General features: G+C 53.1%; 1 protein-coding gene across 1 annotated transcript in view; it reads right to left on the minus strand.

Moving 5' to 3' along the window:
- Positions 1 to 24,698, minus strand: part of CELF5 (CUGBP Elav-like family member 5) — a 43,561-nt gene extending 18,863 nt beyond the window's left edge. Inside the window, 4 exon segments of the mRNA XM_033134772.1 lie at positions 7,360 to 7,442; positions 24,399 to 24,456; positions 24,458 to 24,511; positions 24,513 to 24,698. Coding sequence (XP_032990663.1) covers positions 7,360 to 7,442; positions 24,399 to 24,456; positions 24,458 to 24,511; positions 24,513 to 24,545 — 228 coding nt within the window. The 5' untranslated portion in view covers positions 24,546 to 24,698.
- Between the last annotated feature and the right edge of the window lie 809 nt (positions 24,699 to 25,507).

The following is a 25,507-nucleotide window of genomic DNA, read 5'->3' on the forward strand; positions in this document are numbered from 1 at the left end:
GCTTACCTCCTTCCGGCTCTCTCTCTCTCCAAGGCTCTCTCTCTCCATCTGTCCCACCGAGGTCTCTGCTGAATGCCCTCCCTCTCTCCTCCACCTTCTCTGGCTCCCCATCACTGCATCTCTTCCCTGCCCCCTCTCTTCTTCTTTTCATTTATTCAACATGCCCATCTCCTCCATGCTGAGTAATTCTGCAAACCCAGGGAGGACCCCACTGGTCTGGTGGAGCGGGAGACTGAGGCAGATACAGATACTCCAAGACTCACGAGGTCAGGACTGGGGCAGATGGCAGAATCAAGGGCTAGGAGAGCCTAGAGCAAAAAACAGTGAAGAACTTCCCTGAAGGTGGAAAATCTGTGGTGGGTTTTAAAGTATGAATAGGAGTTTGAAGGGGAGACAATTTCCCATGTTGGAGCAATATGTACATCCACTGACTCATTTAAACTCCAAACAACTTTACGAGATGGAAACATTCCCATTTTATGGATGGGTAAATCAGACAGGGAAAGGAGGAAGCCAGAAGCACAGACCCAATTTCCTGCCAGTTTCTTCAGAGTCCTCTGAGGACCCAGCCACTCCTCCAGCCAAGGGTCCTGTGGGCTGCGGCTCCAGGAGTATCTGTGTCTATGGGGTGGGCATACATGAAGTGGCTGGGATCCAATCCTTGTTCTGCTCCCTAGCTTTTGCTGGGTGACTTCAACCAAGCCATACACCATTGGGAAAACAGGGTCCCTAATGTTTGACCTCTTAGTATTACAGATGGGGAAACAGGCCGCTGGGGGAAGGGACTGCAGGAGGAGTCTCTAGTGGTCCGTTTGGAGCCCCAAAGAGTCTCCTGGATTTGCAAAGTTGTGCCTTTAGAAGATGTGGGGACCCCAGGGGAAATCCCAACTGGATTTTTTTGGGTGTGGAGAGGAAGAAAGCAAGGTGGACCCCCTATCTGGGCTCCCCAGGCCACCATTCCAACCTCTTCCTCTCCCACCTGGGCCCAGACCAAGGCCCTCTCCTGGTCTAGATGCTGCCATGGCCCCCTATTACTCTCGGGGTAGCGTGTCAGCTCCTCAGCCTAGTACTGGAGGCACCTCTGCTGCTTAGCCCCAGGCACACCTCTCATGCCCCCAGGACACCGCTTTTTCACTCACTGGGCTGGGACGCACCTCCTCAGCCTCCGCACCCCATCCTCACCTTGAAGAGGCACCCTCAAATGTCACCTCCCGGTGAAGCCTTCCTTTTGTTATCCATCTGCTTCAGTTGCTTTGTGCAGGCTGTGCTTTGATCATGGCACATCCCCCAACACACACACACACACACACACACACACACACACACACACACACACTGTCCCTCTTTGGGGTGAGCTCCTGGGGGCAGGGGCTGGGCGGCTCTCTGCATTCCCCCCTGGAAAGGCCCAGCACAGGGTCCACAAAGGCAACCGAAATAAAACGAGGCAAGACCTATGGTTTTCACAGAAACTGAAACCCAAGCCTTGTCCCCATGGGCACAGAATGAGCTGGACCTGTGTCGGGCAGTGCCTAGCAGGGGAGATAACCCAAGAACTTGTGCCAGGCTGTCTATACTGTCCCTCTTTCACGGGGAGCAAACAGGCTAAGACAACACGACTGGCCGCAAGTCCCACAGCTTGACTTGCCTGGGACGGGTCCCTTCATTTGTTCGGCATACATTTGACAAGTTCTTGTTGTGTGCTTAGCACCTGGCACATGTCACCTTACAGAATCCTCAAAACGCACCTGCAGTTCCATTTCACAGACGAGGAAACTGAGGCCTAAGAAGGTCCCCTCATTAGACGTATGGCACCTTGGGGCCTCTCACTCATTCACAGGTTAAGCTTAATGCTGAGCCACATCTTGGGGCATGGGGATGGGCCCTACAAGGGGGCCACTTCGGAGACCCCTGTGAGCACAGGAGTTTTCAGGAAGGTCTGTGGTGGGGGGGACCCACAGACAAACAGATAAACACAACCCTTTCTTGGGTGCTCAGATGACCAGCAGGGCAGATGTCAGATCTGGGACACCCCTTGCCCCCCAAGATCTTCACAAAGAACAAGACGGTGTTGCCTCAGATTGTCCAGCCCCCTGCCATCCAAGAGATGGAAGCTGGCCCTACGGCTCCCACGACCCCCTGGGATCCGTTCCCTCTCTAGGAACCCCATCCTGGGCTTTGACAACCGACAGAGACCCTCAACTGGGGTCCGAGGCATCCACCCAGCCTGGAGTCACGGTCCTGCATCCACTCCGGGCTCTATTCTGGGATTCTGTTATTCAATTTAGGATCCTATTCCAGAATGCTGAGATTTGATTAAACTGCGTCCCCAACGGACACTGCTGGCACACTCGAGGAGGGAACTGGGAAGGGGGATCACTGTCACTTCAGAAAGCAGCATTAGGGGAGGGGGAGCTCGGCTGTGCCATGGGGCAGGGGAGCACAGGGCCAGCAAATTACCTGACGCTCTTCCCCTACTGGTTTATCAAGAGACAAAAGGACAGAAGTGTCCACTCCATACTGCCTCCTCACACACACACAGTGTATTTTTTTTGGAGGGGAGGTGCAGGGGACAGGAGAGATGGTGGCTATCTTGGTCTCTAAAGTGACTCAGGTCTGGCCCATAACACCCTGGCTGTACATGTGGGCATGGAGCTGACAGGGTGGGCTTCCCAGCACGCGGTAAACCTCGTGCAGCTGCTGCTCCATCTTCTGGCAGAGTCACCTTAGTGGGGGTGGGGGTGAGGGGCTCAGACGTCTGTGCTCCGATGCACCCGGACAGGTGAGGGGGACTTCCGCTGCAGCAGCCCCTTCTGCAATCTGTGAATGAGGTCTCCGCTCTGGTTCTGAAAGGCTGGTCCCATGTCTGCAGGTGTCCTTGGGGGAGGGAGCCTTACAGGAAAGTCAACCCGTTAGCTAATCAGAAGCCAAAGGTACACACACACAGCAATCGGAACTCCTGAGTGTGTGCCCAACAGGAGCATGGCACGTGCCCACCAAAACCAAAACAGGAACAAGGATCTCTATTTGGACCAGCAAAAACTGGAAACAAACCCAAATGTCCATCAATAGGAGGAGGGACAAATAAATTGTGTATTCGTGTCACGGAATACTACACAGGACTGAAAAAAACCCCAACCATGGATGCACGCAACACTAACTCTCATTGGCATCAACACTAAATGAAAAAAATGCTGACGGGAAAGCCTACATATAATATGATTCCATTCATATTGGGTTAAAAGGAAAACTGGCAAAAGTCATCTAATATTTGAGGGATGCATTTATAAGTGCTGACACCATGGAGAAAACCAGGGTTTGGGTACCATAAAAGTCAAGAGAGTGGCTCCTCCAACAGGAAAAGAGGGTCACGGGGTGGGGGTTCCCAGGGCGCCAACTGTGTAGCAGTAATGGGGGAGCTTGCTTTACAGTTATGTATGTTATATGCACTTTTCTCTAAGTGTGTAGGGTTTTGCAAACTTTAAGAAATATTTTTTACAAACCAGGCTCTACTCCCAGAGTGCGCTACTTGACGATGGTCCCTAGGGGTCCCTGCTTCCTCCTTCTTATTTGTCAAACATCGGCCCTCACCTTCAGGAGGGCAGAGGCCAGCTTGCAGGATAGTAAACCAGACGAGCCAGAGGTTCGAGGCCTGTGGAGTGGGGTGGATATCCCTTACTCACGAACAAGTCCCTTCTCTTACTTGTACCTTCTCTTGTACAAGTCTCCCCTCTGTTGAAAAGGGCTGGCAGCAGCCCCAGCCCCCCTAGTGGACACAGCCCTTAGATGAGGGGCCTCGGCAGTGCCGGGCAATGGTGATAATTCACACCCCAAGTCCCATGTGGAGGCTGAGGAAACTGGGGCCCAGAGAGGAGAGGATATTGCCTGAGACTCTTCATTGCCCCGCCCCCAACTGTGAGCTGGTATCAAAGAGAGACCTCAAACCCTGCAATCTAGATGTATGACGACACTGCATCATGTTCGTGGGTCTAGAACATTCTAGGTCTGTGCTGTCCTACTCTAGAACATTCTAGGCCTGAACTCTCCAACACAGTAGCTGCCCTCAGTCTAGAACATTCTAGATCTGTGCTGTATAAAAGGTAGCTGATCCTTGATGTAGAACATTCTAGATTTGAGCTGTCCAACGTGGCAGTCACTAGCCACATGTAGCCATTTCAGTTTAAATGTACATTTCTTATAGTAATTAAATAACACTAAAAATTCAGTTCTTGAGTCATATGTGCCACAGTTCAAAGGCTCAGTAGCCACATGGACCTAGAGGCCACCATAGTGATGGCACAGACAGAACATTCCCACCATTGTGGAAAGTTCATTGGACAGTGATGGTCTAGCATGGGGACTGGTAAACTACAGCCCTGTTCAGCCCCCCTGGCTGTTTTGTAAATAAAGTTTTATTGGCACACCCATTCATTTACATGTTGTTTGAGGCTTTTATGTGGCTATTACAGAGACTATATGTCTGGCAGAGCCAAAAACATGTATTCTCTGATCCTTTATATAAAGAGTGTGCTGACCCTGGGCTTAGAATATTTTAGAAATATACTGTCCAACATGGTAGCCACTCGCTATATATATAGCTACCGAGCTCTTGAAATGTGGCTTGTGTGACCGGGCAATGGGGTTTTAAATTTTGTTTAATTGTAATTAATATAAATATAAACCTAACTCTAAAAACTGATACCCAACTCTATTCTTGGAAAACCTTTAATTATGTTTAGAACCACTTGGGTATATGAATCTCATTTCTCAACTGTCAATTTCATGAAATTGAGATGGGCTGAGAGTGTATAATATGCACACCAGGTTTTTACACAGGATGAAGAAAGGAATGTGAACTATCTCATTAATAATTTTTATACTAACTACTCTGACTGCCTGTTGAAATGATAAGATTTTAGAGATAATTGGATTAAAATGAAATATAGTATTAAAATTCATTTCACCTGTTTCGCTTCCCTATTTTTTTTTAAATATTATTCGTTTATTGTTGTGGCTTTTTCTTTCTTTTCTTTTTTTAACTTTTATTTATTTTAAATGTGTTTTTCCAGGACCCATCAGCTCCAAGTCAAGTAGTTGTTTCAATCTAGTTGTGGAAGGCGCAGCTCACACTGGCCCATGCGGGGATCAAACCAGCCACCCTGGTGTTATGAGCATCGCGCTCTAACCAACTAAGCTAACCAGCTTCCCCTTGTGTCCCTTTTTAAATGTTGTTTCTAGAAACTGTAAATGCTGCGTGTGGCTTGCATTATATTTCTAGTAGTGCTGCTCACCAGCTCTTTATTCTCCTCACCAGGGTTTATCCACCTGGGCACTATTGATCTTTTTTGTTGTAGGGCCCCGTCTTGTGCCCCCTATCTCTGGCCTCTACCCACTCCATGCCAATAGCATCTTGTGGTCTTGACAATGACAAACTTCCCCAGACATCACCCAGTGTCCCCTGGAAGCAGAATCGCCCTGGGTTGAAAGTTCCTCTGAATCTGATGTAAACTCTCCCATTAGATAACAGAGGCTCTTGTATGTTCTCAACAACATGCCGGACACCTGTCTGCCTCCGAGTCTTGGTACACTCCGTCCCCACACTGCCCCCATCTCCATCTGCTACAATCCTCTCCATCTCCTGACTCAGCTCAAATGCTTCCTCCTCCAAGAAGCCATCCTGTTTGCCCTCTACTAAGTCATCCATGCAGGGCACCTGGTTCTCCCTGGTGACGCTGCCCCCAGTCACCCTTACATCTTGTCATTCATTGTGTGGTCACCCTCGTAGTGGGTTGAATGGTGGTCCCCCTAAAAATATGTCCAAGTCCTAACCTTCACAACCTGTGAATGGGACCTTATTTGAAAAGGGAGTCTTTACAGATGGAATTAAGTGACGGATCTGGAGATGAGGTCATCCTGCATTTAGGGTAAGCCCTAACTCTTATGACAGGTGTCCTTAGGAGAAAGGCAGAGGGACATTGGTGAGATGTTGACATGGGGGAGAAGGCCATGCGAAGACAGAGGCAGGGATTATTGGAGTGATGTGTCTATAAGCCAAGGAACTTCCAGGGGCCACCAGAGGCTGGGAGGGAATATGGAATGGATTTGCCTGGAGGGAGAACAGCCCTGCTGTCACCTTGGTTTCCGATTTCTGGCCTCCAGAACTGTGAGACAATATGTTTCTGTTGCGTTGAGCCCCCAACTTGGTGGTGCTTTGTTACAGCAGCCCCAGGACTCCAGACGTTGATCGAAGGGGGCTTTTGAAAATGGAAATCAAACCAGGTCATTTCTCTGCTTGCCACGCTCCCATGCCCCAGCCACCCCTGGAATAAAATCCAAACTTCCTACATGGCCTTGCCCCTTTCCTCTTTCCCCCTTCCACTCCCCCCCTCACTCCCACAGCTCCACTATGTTGACATGCTTGCTGTTCCTCAAATGCATCGAGCTTGGTTCAGCCTCCGGGCCTTTGCACTGGCTGTGTCCTGTGCCAGGAATGTCCTTCCTGCAGATAGTGCACGGCTCCCTCCCTTGCCTCCATCAGGTCATCTCCTCAGAGAGGCCTTCCCTGATCACCTGGCCTATCTAGAACACCTCGGCATGTTCCTCCAACACACCAGGTCTCCCACTGTTGGCTGTACTGTGCCCATGTTCCCAGCATTGATGGCTACAGATGCCACTCAAGCAGCCCCTGAATACCTTTGAATATCTTTGATGCTGCAGAGTCTCTGAGAGCTCCAGAGCGGGAAAGGCAAGCTCCACCCCCAGAGCCACGGACCTCACTGTGATTCTTTCAATTTCCATCAATATGTGCTGCCTGGAGACCAGGCTCGCCTGGCTCAGGGGGACTCCCCCATCCTACACTGGGGGAAGGAAGCTCTTGCCCACCCAAAGAGGAAAGGCTGACAAGAGAGACTCAGCAGGGACAGAGGCTGGCCTGCCCTCCCCTGGGGATGAAAACACTGGCCACGCAGCTCCTGCATCAAAGGACTCGAGCTCTATTTACTTCGATGTTCCTCCAACATACCAGGCACAGTGCTGCCTCAGGGCCTTTGCATATGCTGTTCCCTCTGCCTGCTAATGCTTCCTCATCTTCAGGTCGCAGGCCAAAAACACTCCCACCCCGGGCCAAGTCCCACCTGCAAAACTACGCACAACCACTCTGGTGGGCATAGGGCCCAACATGCATGCAGTAGGCATTCAATAAATGCTCACTCTGGTAATCATTTCTGCCCCTCTGCATCTTATACCTTTCTGAGTCCAGAGGCATGTGGGCTTCATAGCTGATCTCAAAAGGGGCTTCGGCCATCCCCCAGGCTGAGAGCAGCCCCTCCATTCCCCCATCCCCAGACAGCACCCAGGACTCACCCCAGGCAAGGTCTTCTGTTCGTGCAGGGCAGTCTGAGCTTTGATGGCAGAGTCCCTGGCACAGTAGGTGAGAAAGGCACAGCCTAGAAGGGAGAGAATTGTGGGTGTTAAGAGAAAAGGACACTGTACACCTGTATTAATAGCAGTGTGATTCCAAGGAGTGGAAGCAACCCAAGTGTCCTCAATGGATGATGGATAAACACAGTGTGGTCCATCCATACAATGGAATATTATTCAATCTTAAAAAGGAAAGAAATTCTGACATGTGCTACAACATGAATGAGCCTTGAGGACAACATGTTCAGCGAAATAAGCCAGACACAGAAGGACCGATACTCATACACTCATAGGAGGTCCCCATAGGAGTCAGATTTGTGGAGACAGAAAGTAGACGGTGGGAGCCAAGGGCTGGGGAAGGGGGGGGGGTTAGTGCTAAATGGGGACAGAGTGTCAGTTTGGGAAGATAAGAAAGCTCTGGAGATGGATGGTGGGGATGGTTGCACAACAAGGTGAATGTGTTTAATGCCACTGACCTGTACACTTAAAGATGGTTAAGATGGTAAATTTAATATTACGTGTATTTTACTACAATAAAAAAATTGGGGGAAAAGGAGGGAAAATGGTTAAGATGGTAGATCTTGTTATGTGTATTTTACTACAATTAAAATAATAAAAAGGAGGACCCTGAAGCCACCTTTTGCGGGGCCGGGGAAATGACAGCAGCAGTGTTCAGCCCCCCCCACCCCAGTCCCCAAAGAGTGAAACAGTAAAGGACAGAGAGGAGACCAAGCTGTTAATTAAGTCCATGGCTGATGCTAGATGAAGAGATACTGAAAACGCCGGGCTGGACGAGGTGGGGTTGGGGGAGTGGACAGAGCAGCAGCTGCCCAGGGGAGTCCAGTGGGGAGGGCACCAGCAGCTCCAAGGAGCCAGACGAGGCCCCATCACTGGAATTAGGAGCAGTGGGCTCTGCCCCTGACCTGCTTTGTAACCTTGTATGGGGCACTGTCCTTGTCTTTGCCTCAGTTTCCCCCATCAGCGAGGATGGTCCGAAAGTGCCATCCTATGGACCAACCAACGGGGGGGCGGAGCCAGGTGGGGTGTGGTTCAGAGGCAAAGGGCTGGGCCAATCAGGAGAGGCAGGGAGCAGGGCCGGCCCTGAGGGGTCCAGAGTGAGGATGTGATTGGAGGACTCCCTGGGGCTGAAGTGGGGACGGAGGGGGTGTGCGAGGTGTGGGAGCCACAGAGATAAGAGGATGAGAGAGACAGAGACAGAGAAGTAAGGAGAGAGAAACGCCCAGAAAACGACCAATGAGATCAAAGGTATTTTGAAAGATGTTTGCGGGAGGAGGGGTGAGGTCCCCTGGGATGGAGACAGGGGTCTGGGCCTTGCCTCCCTAACCTCTGTGGGCCTCATTTTCACTGCCTATGAAACGAGACCATCGTTAGCTGCTCCGATGCTGTTGGACCCTGTGTCCTCCATCCCCAGCTTCCCCCACTCATGGTCTCTGTCTCTCTGCTTCCCCTCACCTTGGACCCCCTGTGCAGAGCTCTTGGAACAGCTCTGTGATGCCCACTTTCACCCCAGGCAGGAGCTAATTAAAGCTATGACCTGCTGGGCTGCACTCACCACAGGGCCTGCTTTCACCATCTGGGCTGGGTGATAGGGAGGGGTCCCTGCCCCAGGCCTGAGAGGTCCCCTGGAACCCTGGGGAGGGGGTCACTGGGCAGAGCTGTGGACAGTTTCTAGCATTTTAAAAACCATTTGTGAAACGTAAAACGGTGTACCCATTGTGGAGAACAGTTTGGCAGTTCCACAAAAATGTTAAATATAGAATTACCATACGATCCAGCAATTCCACTCCTGTGTATCTACCCAAAAGAACTGAAAGCAGTGACTCAAACAGAAATTTGCACACCCATGTTCACAGCAGCCATATTCACAACAGCCAAAAGGTGGAAACAACCCAAATATCTATCAACAGATGATGGATAAACAAAATGTGGTCCACCCATACAATTCAGTCCTAAAGGGAAGGAAGTTCTGACACCTGCTACAACATGGACGAACCTTGAGGACATTATGCTCAGTGAAACAAGTCAGACACAAAAGGATAAGTACTGTATGATTCCCCTTATAGAAAGTTCCCAGAGGGGTAAAATCCATAGAGACAGGAAGTAGATGGTGGCGCCAGGGGCTGGGGAGGGGGAGGAAAAGTTAGTGTTTAATGGGGACAGAGTTTCAGTTTGAAAAGATAAGAAACTTCTGGAGACGATGGTGGGGACGGTCGCTTAACAATGTGCTTAATGCCACTGAGCTATACACTTAAATACTGTCAACTTTGTATGTATATTTTACCACAATAAAATAATTATAATTGGGATATATTACAAACACCCCCCCCCAAGAAAAAGCACAGAACATGTAAGTGTACAATGTAACAAATACAGTCACGTGACCATTTCACAGATCCAGAAATAGAACATGGCAGCCACCAGAAGCCCCAGTGTTCCTCCCACCCTCCAATAATCTCTTTTATCCCCAAGAGGTGACTGCTATCCTGCTCTTGTGATAACCAGGTCACTGCTTTCATCGTGGTTTCCCACCCCGCATGCATCACTAATCAATGTAGTTGAGTGCTTCTCGGTGTTGAATTATATAAATGGAATCATAGCATATGTCCACTTTTGTGTCTGGCTTCTTCCACTCAACAATAGGTGGTCATGTGTATCAGGGATTCATTCCTTTTTGTTTCTGTGTAATACCTTATCCCATGAATATCCTACAAATGGTTATCCATTCTTCTCTGGATGGGCATTTAGGCTGTTCACTCTTTGGGGCAATCATGAATAAATCTTCTATGCAACATTCTTGCACATATATTTTGATGCACAAAAGCATATCCAAGAATGGGACTGCTGGTTATAAGGTTGGTATGTGTTTAGCTTTAACTGAGTCTTTCAAACAGTTTTCCAAAGTGGGTTGTACCAATGTATATTCCCACCGATGGGGTCTGAGAATCCTATTAATGCTTCATTCTCACCAACTTGGTTTTATCAGGCTTTTAAATGTTAGTCATTATGGTGGGTGTGTCACTGTATTTCAGTGAGATTGTAACGTACACTCCCAGAGCCTTGTTGCTTTGTAGTTCTTTACATATTGTGTGCACTTAGCTGTTTTTGGTTATGGGTGATGCAAACATCTTCTCCCGATCCATGACCCGTTTTTCTATTATTTTTCTGTGTGTGTATTTCTACTTTTTGAATTTAATCCCCTAAGGTCTTCAGGGAAATGAGAGATGCTAAGACAACTAGCACTAAGACCTGAGAGAAATTAGGCATGGCTGGGAAGAAATTGGGCTGCAGTGAGATGTAAAATAGGGGAAGAACCCTTCCTTCTTGGGTCCTTTCTTGCCTGTGGAGCCCTGCCTGCAGAACAGGGAGTGTGCTGGCCCTGGGAGGGTAGGAACGGACCCCCGAGCAACCTTCTGAGGCCATCAGCCTCTGAGTCTGGAAGTTACGCTGCAGAGGAAGAAACAACAGAAATGTGAGCCGCTGTCCCTGGTGCTGAAACGTTTCCCTGTTCTCTTTCCCCAATCTCTTCGGGGCTTCTTAATTTTTCTTTTCTAATTGGTGAAAGTGTGTGATGTTTACCCGATTCTGGATAAACGGAGCCTTGGTTTTCAGTTCCTGACAGGGTTGAATTGTTTTCCCCTCCCTCCAATTCATACATATGTTGCTGTCTTAATCCCAGGACCTCAGATGTGGTCCTTATTCGGAAATGGTCACTGCAGATGTAACTAGTTAAGATGAGGTCATACTGGAGTAGGGTGGGCCCTGAAGCGATAGAACTGGTGTGCTCATAAAAGGGGGAAGTCTGGACACGGAGACACACACACAGGGAGAACGCCATGTGAACACAAAGGCAGAACCCCAGGTGATGGATTGACAAGGCAAGGAGCAGTAAGGATTGCCAGCAGCTCCAGAAGCTGGGAGAGGCGCCTGCATCAGATTCTCCCTCAGAAGGAACCAACTCAATTGACACCTTGATCTAAGACTTCCAGCCTCCAGAACTGGACCCTCTGAAAGAAACCTCAGCCCACTCAATGCCCACATCAGGCGAGCCTCTCACCCTGATTCCAACCTTGGCCACCCCTACCCCACATACCAGCCCTGTCGACCACAAGGGGACTGAAGCCCAGTGTCCAGCAGCCCCTCCCCCAGGTGGCTGAGCACTGAGGGTGAACTGAGGGGTGGGGCAGGTAGAGGGCAGTCCCGTCCCACCTGCAAAAACCGGCAGGCAGAACACTCAGCACTTGACAAACCTATGGTTCCCTTCACATCCACCCCCATTTTCAAAGTCTGGACCAGGGCTGGTCGGGGGAGGGGGCGTCAGTGCCCACAGATCTCTTGAGACCCAAGGGTAGAGCAGGGACCAATGGGGGGAATCCTCGGGGAGCAAGAGATTTCCTCCATGTAGGGAAGTTCCCCCAATGACTATATCTGCCTTATCACACCTCTCTTGGTAGGGAGAGAGCTCCCCATCCCTAAAGGTAAGCAAGCAGTGGCTCCACAGAGAGGAAACTTGTCTGCTAAGGAGTCTTGAGGGTCCCACCTAATGCCAAGATCCTCTGCTCTCTGCTCCAAGATCTGAGCTTTGGGGATTTCATGATTCAAAATTGTAATAATGATAATAATAGTCGATGTCCACTGAGCCCAAGGCATCTTATGGGGGCACGTCACCCATATCAACCCTTTGAATTCTCAGACTAGCCCGAGATAATGGCACTATTGTTTCTATTATAGCCCCATTTTACAGATGGAAAACGGAGACACCAGCCGTGGAGTCATCTGCCTGATGTCATTGAGTGACAGGGGCCAAAAACGTCTGAGTTTCAGAAAATTCCAGAGCACAAAGGACTACTTTAGTTGCTGAGGCTTGTTACACTGATCAAATGGCCTAAAAAAGTTTTTAAAGAAAAAAACTGGTTTTCCTTCTTACTATTTATAGTCCTTATTTTCGTGCATAAGTCTGGGGTTTTTGCCACTTCCCGGGGAGCTTGAGGTCCAGGATGGACCTGATGGATGCTGGCCATATCCCTGGCTGTACCGACCCTGTCCACACCCCACATTTGGCCTTTCACTCTCCACCTTTGAATATACAATTTCCTTGGTCTACACACCCTCACCCTCCTCTGTGTCTGCCTTATTTCTCCTCAACCTTCAGGTCCCAACTGAGTTGCCCCTCCTCTGGGAAGCCTCCTCATCCTCAACCGATATGGGGTGAGACATCTCATGGGCTTTTCCTGTGCCTGTGTGTCCCCCATCACAGCTCTGGTCACTCATGCTATAACTGCCGAGTCGTGTGTTATTTGCCCTCACAGGACTGTAAACCCCCTGAGGGTGGAGACATTGTATGTCCCAGTCACCCAAGTGTCCCACCCAGCATTGGGCCTAGCACACAGTGTGTACTCAATAAGAATTTGGCCACTGCTCATGGTCTCCATCCTGGTCCAGCCCCATCATCTCTCACCTGCACAGGGGCAGTTTCCTCTGCCCTGGTCCCCCAGCTTCCATCCTAGCCCCCAAGTTTGTCCTTTCCACAGCAGTCACCAGAAAGTGCCTGTGAGCACCGAGTCAGGTTATGTCCCACTCTGCACACACAGCCCTCCAGGGCTCCCAAATCCCTCTCGGTAAAAGCCCAAATCCTCCCTGTGACCCACAGGGCCCTGCACGACCTGCCCCATCCCCTCCCTGCCCTCACCACTTCCCTCTCTCCCCCCTCATACTCTGCTGCAGCAACACAGGCTTCCTCACTACTCTTCCACCACACCAGACATGGTCTTGCCCCAGGACCTTTGCACATGTCCTGAAATGTGCTTTCGCTAGACCTCCAGATGGTTCACTCTCTCACTTCCTTCAGGTATTGGCTCAAATGTCCTCTTTAGTGAAATCTTATTTGAGCACATGTTTAAAATTACAGCCTTCAACCATCCCCCACCCTGTTCTATTTTTTTCCAGTGTCCTTATCACCATCTCACATGCCATATATTCTATTTGTTTTATTTCTGTCTCCCCCAATGAAATGTACCTTCCACGAGGACAGGGTTTTTTTTTTTACGTGTTTTGTTCAGTGCTGGATCTCCAGTATCTAAATAGTGCCAGACACACAGTAGGTGCTCAATAAATGCTTGTTGATTGGATTTATTTTGTTTCCAAACTGATCTAATATCAAGACCCCCTCCTTGAGGGCACGGGACCACATTTGATTCATCTTTATCCTTCCCTTTCCCCTCCCACGCCTACCATAGGGTCAGTCGACATTTTCTGAGCACCCACTATGCACCAGCTGCGCTGGGGAAACAGATGCAGGAAACACACACTTGTTCCTCTTCTCTCTGATCCTCAACATCTCCTCCTCTCCCCAGCCAGGACCCCAACCACGACCAGTCATGTGAACCCCCCATCTCAAATCCTTTTGATCCCAAACCTCTGCATGCCAGTACTCCATATTCTTGGTCTTCAACTTCAGCTCTATAATCTAGTGGCAAAAGAAGGGATCTAACCCCGCCCAGTGCCTTTCTGCTGTGTAATCTTGGGCTAGCCACTTAAACTCTCTGAGCTCCCATTTTCTCATCCATAAAATAGAAATCATAATACTATCCATCAAGGATTACAGGAAACACTCCTTTGCTGTGGGGCCATCTCTCTACCAGCCACCGGCCCCTGGCCATCCTCTCCACCAACCCCTCCACCTCTCATCTGAGGCTGTCCCCCACTTTGCTGAGAACAATGAGGCTGATGGTCCTCTCCCCTATTCCCTGTCCCCTCCCCCACACTTATAAATTCATCAGTTCCTGCCCCAAGAGGGCACGGACTCACACTCCTGGACCCCACCATGAAAGCACCGTCTCCCGCTGACCTCTGACCTCTCTGGCTGCATGCTCCTCAGACTTTTTTGTTGACTCCTCCTCTGGCCTAGCCTTCCACGTGGGGCCTCTCATGGCTCTTTCTGGACCCCACCAATCTCCAACAGCATCTGACTCGCCCAGGGGTTTAGTCACAATACGGAACCAGGGAGGTGCTCAGCCTGAGACCCACCAAGCCACCGGGCATGAAACCAGCCATTCCACCGAGCCAGCCAGCCACCCCACGCAGCAACCCAAGCCAGCCAGCCAGCCAGCAAGCAGCCAGCCAGCCAGCCAGCCAGCCAGCCAGCCGCCAGCCAGCCACGCAGCCAGCCACCCAGCCAGCCAGCCAGCCACGCAGCCAGCCACCAGCCAGCCAGCCAGCCTACGCAGCAGCCAGGCCATCCAGCAGCCAGCAGCCAGCCAGCCCACGCAGCCAGCCAGCAGCCAGCCAGCCAGCCACCCACCAGCCAGCCACCCACGCAGCCAGCCACCCAGCCAGCACAGCCACGCAGCAGCCACCCAGCCAGCCAGCCAGCCACGCAGCCAGCCACGCAGCCAGCCAGCCAGCAAGCCAGCCAGCCACGCAGCCAGCCAGCCAGCCAGCCGCCAGCCAGCCACGCAGCCAGCCACCCAGCCAGCCAGCCAGCCACGCAGCCAGCCACCCAGCCAGCCAGCCAGCCACGCAGCCAGCCAGCCAGCCAGCCAGCCAGCCAGCCAGCCACGCAGCCCAGCCACCCAGCCAGCCAGCCAGCCACGCAGCCAGCCACCCAGCCAGCCAGCCAGCCACGCAGCCAGCCACCCAGCCAGCCAGCCAGCACCCAGCCAGGCAGCCAGCCAGCCAGCAGCCACGCAGCCAGCCCAGCAGCCAGCAGCCAGCCAGCCAGCCAGCCAGCCACGCAGCCAGCCAGCCAGCAGCCATGCCACGCAGCCAGCCAGCCAGCAGCCACCCAGCCAGGCAGCCAGCCAGCCAGCCAGGCCAGCCAGCCAGCCACCCACGCAGGCAGCCAGCCAGCCAGCCAGCCACGCAGCAGCCACCCAGCCAGCCAGCCAGCCAGCAAGCAGCCAGCCAGCCACGCAGCCAGCCACCCAGCCAGCCAGCCAGCCAGCCACGCAGCCAGCCCACCCAGCCAGCCAGCCAGCCACCCAGCCAGGCAGCCAGCCAGCCAGCCAGCCAGCCCAGCCAGCCACGCAGCCAGCCACCCCGCCAGCCACCCAGCCAGGCAGCCAGCCAGCCAGCCAGCCAGCCAGCCAGCCAGCCCAGCCAGCCAGCCACGAGCAGCCAGCCCAGCCAGCCCACCACAGCCAGGCAGCCAGCCAGCCAGACAGCCAGCCAGCCACCATCCGCAGCCAAGCCAGCCAGCCAGCAACGCAGCCACACCCAGCCAGCCAGCAGCCAGCCACGAGCCAGCCAGCCAGCCAGCCACAGCCAGCCAGCCACCCCAGCCAGGCAGCCAGCCAGCCAGCCAGCCAGCCAGCCAGCCAGCCAGCCAGCCACGCAGCCAGCCACCCAGCCAGCCAGCCAGCCACGCAGCCAGCCAGCCAGCCAGCCACCAGCCAGCCAGCCAGCCACGAGCCAGCGACCCAGCCAGCCAGCAGCCAGCCACGCAGCAGCCAGCCAGCAGCCAGCCAGCCACCCAGCCAGCAGCCAGCCAGCCAGGCCACGCAGCCAGCCACCCAGCCAGCCAGCCAGCCACCAGCACAGCCAGCCAGCCAGCAGCCAGCAAGCCATCCATCCATCCACATCATCCACATCCATCCATCCATCCATCATCCATCCATCATCCATCCATCCATCCATCCATCCATCCATCCACTCATCCATCCACCCATCCATCCATCCATCCATCCATCCATCCATCCACCCACCCATCATCCATCCACCCATCCATCCATCCATCCATCCATCCATCCATCCATCCATCCATCCATCCATCCACCCATCCAGCCATCCATCCACCCATCCATCCATCCATCCATCCATCCATCCATCCATCCATCCATCCACTCATCCATCCACCCATCCATCCATCCATCCACTCATCCATCCATCATCCATCCATCCATCACACTCAATCCATCACCCATCCATCCATCCATCCACTCATCCATCCATCCATCCATCCACTCATCCATCATCCATCCATCCATCCATCCATCCATCATCCATCCATCCCTAGAGCAGGGTCTCCTTCCTCAACACTGCTGACACTGGGGCTGAATCATTCTCTGTGGGGGCATCCTGAGTACTGTGGGGGTGTTGAGCAGCATCCCGGCCCCACTCACTCAATGCCAGGAGCACCCCCAGTTGTGACAATCATGGATGTCCCCAGATATCGCCCAGTGTCCCTGGGAGCAGGGTTGCCATGGGTGACACCCACTTCACAAGAACCTCCCCTCTTCCTCACCTCCCCACCCCCACCAAAAGCTGATAATTTGACAGCTTAAATATGTCTCCAGCAATACCCTCGTCTCCATGCCCATGGCGCAGGCCCAGCTCAGGCCTCTCTCTCCCACCTGGGTCACAACTGGCCGACCTCTATGACCTTCGGCCTCCCATCCTGCCCCTATCCTTCTTCCACACAGGCCACAGGAATAAAGAAATATTCCCCCACCGAGCTCTGATCTGCCTATGTCTTCCCTAGCTCTAAACCCTGCCACAGCTCCTCAGTGCCCTCAGGTCAAAGCCAAGATTGCCAGTCTTTACAGCCTTTCCCAACCTGTCATCTGACCTCTTCTCTCAACATTTCCCTCCACTGCTTTAACTTGGATCCTCTTGTAATTCCCCAGACACAGTCTCCTTCATGCCCCCAGGTGCCTGACTCTGGAATTCCAACCTCTCCCAAATATCCAGCCACGTTCTAAGACTCTCTGTTCCTCAGCTTCCCCATCCAAAAAATGGAAGACCCAGAGTCCACATCCTCCAGATTCTGGAGAATGATCCCCTTAGCGGACCCTGTCCTTCTACTGCCCATAGCCCTCCAGGGCTCCCACCTACCATGGGGCAAAAACGCAAGTCCTCCCTGAGGCCCACATGTTTCTGCACACTCTGTCCCAGTTACCTCCCTTGCCATCTCCTCCTCCTTCTCTCCCTTGCTCACTCTGCTCCAGCCACACAGGTCTCATCACTGTTCTTGCAACATGTCAGACTCATTCTGACCTCAGGGCCTTTACACGTACTGTGTCCTCCTCCTGGAATGGCCTTTCCCTTGGCTTTGGAATAATAGCTTTCTTATCTGTCATTCAGGTCTCATCCCAAATGTCACCTCCTCAGAGAGGCCATCCCATCTTTGGCCACCCAAGGTAAGTTGTCACCCCCAACACTCATCTGGTTTTGTTTCCTTCACATCAACTCATTCCTATCTAAATCTTATTTATGTGTTTACTAGTTTCTTGTCAGACCCCTCTTCCCCACTGGATCACTTGGTGCGCCCAGTGCCTACCTCAGTGCCTGGCACATCATAGAGACTTGATAGTTGTTGACTATCCATCTGACTGCATGGCTATGTATTGACACCAACAATGTGCAAGACATTACTCAGAATAATTACATTAATTACATTATATAAGTGAATTATAACTTTTACAACTACTCTGTGAGACAGCTATCAATACTCTTTCTCTTACAAATGAGGAAGCTAAGGCTCAGTAAATATGAGGTGGCTTGTCCAAAATCACACAGAAATAAATCAGAGGCAGGAATGGAAACCATAAGTCTGTCAACCGGCAAAGCTGAGGGGCATCCCCATTCACCAGGTGAGGAAGAAGGTGGTAAATGTTGGGGAGATGTCCATCTTCTATCCTTCAGTCCACACATCCATTCATCCATTCCTCCGTCTACTTACCCATCCATTCATCCATCCACCCACTCATCTATACATCCATTCCTCCGTCTGTCCATTTATCATCCATCCATTCACCCACCCATCCATCAGTTCATTCAGCCTTCCATCCATCTACCGACTCTTTCATCCACCCATCCATTGATACATCTACTGATCATTGTCATACACTCATCCTTTCATGCCTACATTCATCTACTCACGTATTCATCATCTCTTAGCCAGCCCACCTTCCCACATCCCACCTCTCCTCCATACTTCCATCCTCTCATTCCTCATGCCATTCACATGCTCCACTTCCAAATTGCAAACAAGATGCAGTCCCTGCCCTCAGAGAGCTTACGTCTAAGTGATGAACTCCATGACCCCAGACCAACAAGACTATTGCTAGGTCAGTGTCTTCCACGACTAGCAGCCCCTCCCTTTGGCCTTGGTCACCTTCAGTCCGAGGACAGCCAGACTCCTTTGATGGCTTTCACCCTGAGTCTACATCTCCACTAATCTCTTTTTCTGCCTCCTCTATTATTCTTCCAAAGTGGGTCAAGGCTCAGGCTGGGAAGTGTGATGCCCTAGATATACTGCTGTGTGATTTGGGGCTGGGTGTTGGTCCGCTCTAAGCCCCAATTCATTATCTGATCCATGTGGCAGAGGGGAACCTGGTTCTTTAAGAACCATTACCACCTGAACACATCTGCTCTTTTGCATTCCTCTTTTCCCACACTGTGAGCCTTGCCCTGAGGAGAAGCTTTCATTTTATCCATCCAGGTGTGTAGGAAGTGGACCTATCCTGAATAAGGCTGGGAGGCTGGAAAGAGGCTGGCGGTGGCAGTGGCAGGTAAACAGGACATGAAACTCCATTTCCATGCAGGTCTGAGATCCTTCCCTGCTCTAAATTCTTCCATGGCTCCCTAGTGGCCTCAGGAAAGAGTCCAAGCTCAGTCCAGCATCAGAGGCTCGTCAGGGTCCAGCTCATGCTGACTTTCTGGCCTCATCTCCCATGCCTCACCTAATTCCTGCCTCTACTCCAGCTGTGCCCCTTCGTACCTCCAGGGCTTTGCAAACCCAGTTCCTTCTGCCCAGATCCAGATGGACAGAGACATCCACCTAGCTGACTCACTGCTGTGTTTCACACCTATTGTAGGGCCTGGAACACAATAAGTGCTTCTGTGAATAAATAAATGAAATGCTTTCTCCTCCTGGCAAACTCCTATTCATCCTTCAAAGCCCAGTTCTAATGCCCCTCCTCCATACAACTGGATTCCCCAGGCAGAGTCCCTGATTCCCTATCCAGATCCCTCAACCTTGCATCCCTCCCTCAGACCCAGCCCTGACCACTATGGCTGTAGGTGCCAATGTCTAGCTCTGTCTCTCTATCAGAGGGCTCTTGGAACTCTTTTGCCCAGTATAAGGCAAGTCTCCAAACAGCTTTCAGGAAGTGCTGACACTGACTGAGTGAGTGAATAAATGAATGAGTGAGTGAGTGTGGTCCTACTACATGTTCATGATGGCTACGTTCTCATCTGCCAATGTCAGGGGTAAAGGAGATAGGAACCTGTTTCAGAGAGAGCTCCTGTATCCGCTCCCAGTGCCTGAACGTCTCAGAAGAGCCCCTGCCATATAAGCCCCACATCGGAAGGGGACCTGGGGTTCCCAAGACCCTTTTCTTCTTTCCCACCAGGGCAAAAGCTCCATCTTTCCCCCACCTGAAGCTTCCAGAGTTAGTGTTCCTCTGGGCCTTTACACAGGCTGTTCTCTCTGTCAGAAACACCTTTTCCCATCCACAGCTCCTTCTCAGCTGAGTCACATGACATGCCTAACTCCCTCCGACCAAGCATGAACCGAGCTAAAGCCTTAACTGCCATTCCCATCCCCACCTTCCCAACACCCTCTGAGATGGGAGGCCCCAGTGATCCCTCCATTCTATAGTGACAACACTGAGGTTGAAGAGACAGATGCCTGCCCAGCTCCACATAGCTGGTAAGATGCAGAGAAACGCCAAGCTCTTAATTGCTCTCCCACACTGACTACCGCCTCCAGGAAGCCCTCTTGGCCTCCACACCTGCAGGGGCAGGGCCTCCTCTGGGTTATCCCTGACGATGTGTGTGTGTTTCCACCATCATAGCCTTGACATCATCACCTTGCAACCTCCTGGCTCCTCAGTGTGTCCCCTCACCAGACTGGTTCTGGGCTGAGGAGGGGTCTGGTGGGTGTCCAACATTGTATCCTGGGTTTAGAATGGGGCCTGGGTAGATAGATTCATATCTTGCTTACTCCCACAGAAGTTCCTGTGTGCATGGAATCCTCACTCCACACAAATGCAGGCACACAGTATGTGCTCAATCAATGTCCTCTGCCTGACGGAGGGCAGAAACGATGTCAGTCACTTGTAAGGCCTTGGGGGCCTCATAAAAGCCTGTTAAATCGATGAAGAATGAGAGGCTGGGGAAACTGAGGCACAGAGCAGGATGTGCCGGGCTCAAAACCATAGAGCCAGCCCCTGTGGCTCACGCCCAGCCCCCCTCCCCAGCCACTATCCCCTGTGCTGCCTCATGGAGAGCGACTCCTTCCTGGGTCCCCCGCCAGGCAGCCCCTGCCAGCAGCCTAGCCCACCGTCTCCCTGGGGCTGGCACGTCACACTCGGAATCTCACGCCTCAGAGCTCAGCGTGCTCCAGCCTCCCCTCCTGCCACTGAGCAGAGCAGCTGGTGCTCCCATGGAAACCACAGGCCCCCCCAGACCCCCCCACCTTCACCAGCCCCCCTTACAACCTCCGCTTTAAGACAAATATTGTCATTAACATGCAAATGCATATGCAATTACCATAAATGGGGGCAGGGGCAGCGGCAGGGCCAGCGAGCCCTGTCGCCGGGGTGGGCGTTAATATTCAGCTCTGATGGGGAGGGGGGCACCTCAGGGTCCCTATAGGCACCCGGCCCCCTTGGAGGGAGAGTCCTGCAGGAGGCCTGTCGGGGGCTAGAGGTGGATGATGACGACACCAGCCACTGGGAGCCCTACCCCAGCCCCCAGTTCCTGGCCTGAGCCCCTTGCTGAACTGGGGGGCCTGGGGGCAGTCCCCTTTCTCTGGAGGAAGCACAAATCTAGGGAATGGGAGTGGGCCTGGGCCTCCCTGCTCCCCCTTCTCCATCTCTCTCCCTTACTCCCACCCTCTCTCTGCCTCTCCCTGTGTATGTGGGGAGGGGGGACCCCCTCTGTCTCTCCCTCCCTTTCTTGCTCTCTGTCTCTGTCTCCATCTCTCTCTCTTAAAAACAAAAAAAGTCAGCACCCAGGGGCCTGCTTTCTTTCTGAGGATCCCTCACTTCCTGCTGTCTCCCCCAACCCTTCCCTGTCCAATCCTCAGATCTCAGGGGCTCCGCTAGCTCCCTTTGCTTTCTCTTGGTCCCAGCAAGACCCCCACTGCACAGGCCCTTAGGAATCGGGGTGCTCGTCCCACTCTTGGCTGTGGCTTTCAGATGTCACAGTCCCCTTTCTCACAGCGTCTTTGAGGAGCCTCACTCTCGGCGTGGTGGGACCCTTCCTCACACACATTTACTTCTGCTTCCCCTGCTCTGGGAGGGAGACAGGTGGGTGACAGCGGGGAGAGCACTGCTGGTGGGTCCTTGGGACCCAGTAGTTTTCCCCTCTGAGTCTCAGTTTCCCTTTTATATGGAATGTGCTGATGTTTGCAAGCCCCCCTCAGTGACGACCCCTTTGATGGGGGATCAAACAGGCCCCTGAATGTGGAAATCAAGGATGACATGGTCATGAGGATAATGACGACACTGGGAGGTCCCCGTGACCACAGTGGATGTTTTCACTTCACCCACTTTGGTCCTTTCAGCTGCCCTGGTGCCGAGTTTCATGGGATTTGCCAGCATTCAGTGGCCCAGAAGGCTCTGGGGGTGATTTATCTCTACCCCCTGGGGTCCACAACCTCCACACCTGCTGCTCTCTGCCAGTACTAACAGGGGGCACTCTGGTCAGTTGGCTCCCCAGAAACTACACCAGTTAAGTATTGGTGGGGGAGGTCCAGGGACCCCTCAGATTTCCCATTCATCATTCCACCTCTCTTTGCCTGAGGCCCAGAGAGGGGCAGCCACTAGCCAGAAGTCACACAGCTGAGCCCCAAACACAGGCCTCCATTCCAGTTGCACTTCAAGACACCCCCACCTCCAGCTTGCCTCCCACAGTGAGGTTCCTCCAGGCCCAGCATGGGTGGGATTAGGAAGGGGATCTAGTCTTGACCTGAGGGTACTGGGGTGGGCAGCAGGGGAAGCCTCCCATCCTTGCTACCCTCAGGCCCTGCATCCAGAACTCAGGCCAGCCCAGGGCCCCTGTGAAGAGGAGGGTGAGAACTGGCTGTCATGGACAGCCTGCTTCCTAAATGTTCAGCCTCCAAAGAAAGAATGGGAAAGACCCTGAGAACAGCCCCCCCAGCCCAACATTCTCCAGCCAGAAAAATAACCCCACGTTCACGGGGCCCTGCTCTGCTGACAGAAGGGAAAGCCAAAGCTCTGGCCCAGGTAAATATTCAACCACAGCCCCCCCACCTCTCCTTGCTGGGGGGGGGTGTCTTTCCAGGGGAGATTTAAAAATGAGAAAGGGGATACCTCTATAACCCATCTGTTTCCCTGACCCAGAGCTCTCCAGCAGCCTTTCAACATTTGGGGGGTCATGTGGACAACCCCCCGACTCCCATCAAAATCTTTCTAGAAATAGGCCCTTCCGGTATACCAGGGGGTGAGGGCGAGTGGACAGAGCCCTCTACACAGCTGTGGACCCCTGAGCGGGACTCGTGCGCTAGAGTGAACCCTCTGCCCTCCTAGGCCACATGGAGGAGTTAGATTTTCCAAGCCTTTTTTTTTTTTTTTTTTTTTTTTGGTGATGGTTGGATTTGAAAAAAGGTGGGGGATGGGAGGTGTTTCTTTTCTCCCCAGGGTACAAGCTGAGGGTCTAGTTGAAATGAAAGGCCTGGGTTCTGTCCTACCAGATTCTCCCTATGGTCTGCTCTCATCCATCACTCACTCACTCATTCATTCATTCATTCATTCATTCAGTCAATATGCATTCATGATTACCATGCCTGCAACACTGAGGGGAGGATAGGGATAAATGAATCTGAACTAGGTCATAGGCCCTGGTCCACCCCGAAGGTCCCCCGAGGCCAGCCGGACCTGCCACAAAGCCTCCACCATCCCCAGCCCCAGTCTCCAACACCCAACAGGAGAGCTGTCAAAGCCACCCCAATTCAGACTGGTCCCCTGATCTGAGCCCAGGGCTGGGGCCACAGTCCCTGGGCACCTGCTCCCATCAGAGACAGAATCAGGTGGGAGGGAGACAGGCAGGCCTCCCCAGTCCCCCTGCCTCCCCCACTGGCTCGCAGGCCTCCCACGCCTCCCCTGTCCACCCCAGGACCTGACTCTACCAGATGGACGGTCCAGGTTCATCATCATTGGCCTCAGACCTCAACACATTGCTAACAGGCTTGGCCAGTTTTAACTTGAGCCAAAGGTGGAGGCAGGGAGCGGGAGGGCAGAGAAATGGAGGGGGCATGCTCATCCAAACAGAGAGGGTGGGCAGGGGGGGAGGGCGAACGGTAGCATTTGAAACCACCCAAGGCTGGTGGTTGCCCCAGCCTGGCTCAGCTCCCTGTGCCCCCAACCCCCTCCTGTTTTCTTTGTAGTTACCGATTAGCCTGGGGTCCTGGGCATCCGTGTGTCCCCCGAGGCCAGCCGGACCTGCCCCACCGGCCTGGCTTTGTGAAAATGACCAAAGCAATGGAGTCCAGAGGTGCAAAGTTCCCCGACGGGCCTGGGGAGGCCGAATGAATGGGGGGGGAAGGTGGCTTTCAGGCAGCTCCCCAGCAAAGGGGCAGGAAAGAGTGGGTGAGGGAGGGAGGAAGGGTGGGGGTCTGGGGGAATAGAAGGGAGGGGGAGAGAGAGAGAGAGAGAGAGAGAGGAGAGAGAGAGAGAGAGAGAGAGAGACGGATGTTGGGGGGGGGAGAATGGGAGGTAACGGGAGATGGGAGAGAGTAGAGAAAGGAAAGAGAGAGAGAGGGAGAGAGGATGCCGGAAGGTGGGAGGGAGGGAGCAGGGGGCGGAGGAGGGGAGGGGGCCCAGCTCAGATCTGTCAGCTGCACCCCCAGAGAGGGGAGGAGGGGTGGGTGAAGGGGGGGAGAAACGATGCTGTGTTAGAGGCAAGCAGTGGGAGGAGGTGAGGAGAGGAGGGTTGGGGGAGAGGAGATGCCGGAAGGTAGGGTGGGGAGGAGAGGGGAGGGGAGGGGGGGCGCCCACCTTTGTGCATGCCCGTGTAGGGGTCTTTGAGCACCGTGAGCTCATAGATGCGGCCGAAACTGCTCGAAGAGCGGCTTAAGGTCCTTCTCGTCCAGGTTGCGTGGGATCTGGCCCAACGAAGAGCTTGATGGCGTCCAGGTCCTTCATGCCGTCGGGCTGCCCCCCGGGGGGCTCGGGCCCACTGCTGCCCACAGGCGAGGGACGAGGCTGCAGGAGCTGCTGCTGCTGCCGGCGCGCCTCGCTCTCCGTTCAGGCGGGCCATGGCGGGCGAAGGCGGGCGGCGGGCGAGGGACCGAGCCGGCGGCGGCGGGCGGCGGGCGGACTCGCAGCTGGAGCGACGGACGCCGCCTCCCGCCTCCCTCCCGCCCCGTCCCCGCGCCCTCCTCCCTCCTGAGTACGCCCGCTCGCTCCAGCATCAGGACCACAAAGGGCGGCTCCGCAGCGGCCCCTGGCGGCTGGCGCGCGCATCGCCATCCGCCTCCCGCCATCCCCGCCTCCCACCTTCCGCGCGCATTCCTGCATCCCTCATCCCTCAATCCACATCCGCGTCCTGGCGCCCAGTCCAGGCAGGGAAACTGAAGCCAGCGGGTCCGCAACCCCCGCCTTCTGGGTGAGTGACGGCGGAGCTTCAGGCAGGACAGGACCTGGCTTCCCGGTTGGCACTGGCTCCTCCCACTGATAACAAACAGGAAAATTAATAAAAGTAGTGCCCAGTCCTATAGGATGCGTAGTAGGCATTTACTGGGCTGCCCTTGGCACTTTTAAGTATACAGCTCATCAATAATACTAATAATAATAACAATAATAATAGCAACAAGAAAGAACACTTGATAATACTACGTGCCAGGCACTGAGCTCAGCACTTCTAAGTTTATAACTTACAGAATAGAAATAGAAATCATTGTGTTATGGCAACAGCAATCAGTAACACTATGTGCACACACTGTTCAAAACATGTCAAAGGATACTGACAGATTAGGGCCAACCGCCCCGTGAGTATCATATCACCCTTGCTTAAAACTCTCCAAAATTGTCCTAAAATTAAAGCTGAGTCCTCTGTTCAGTCTTCAAGGTCCTGCACGACCTGCCCTCACCTCCTCCTTCTCTCC

This window comes from Rhinolophus ferrumequinum, chromosome 18, assembly GCF_004115265.2.
Source record: "Rhinolophus ferrumequinum isolate MPI-CBG mRhiFer1 chromosome 18, mRhiFer1_v1.p, whole genome shotgun sequence".
Lineage (NCBI taxonomy): Eukaryota > Metazoa > Chordata > Mammalia > Chiroptera > Rhinolophidae > Rhinolophus > Rhinolophus ferrumequinum.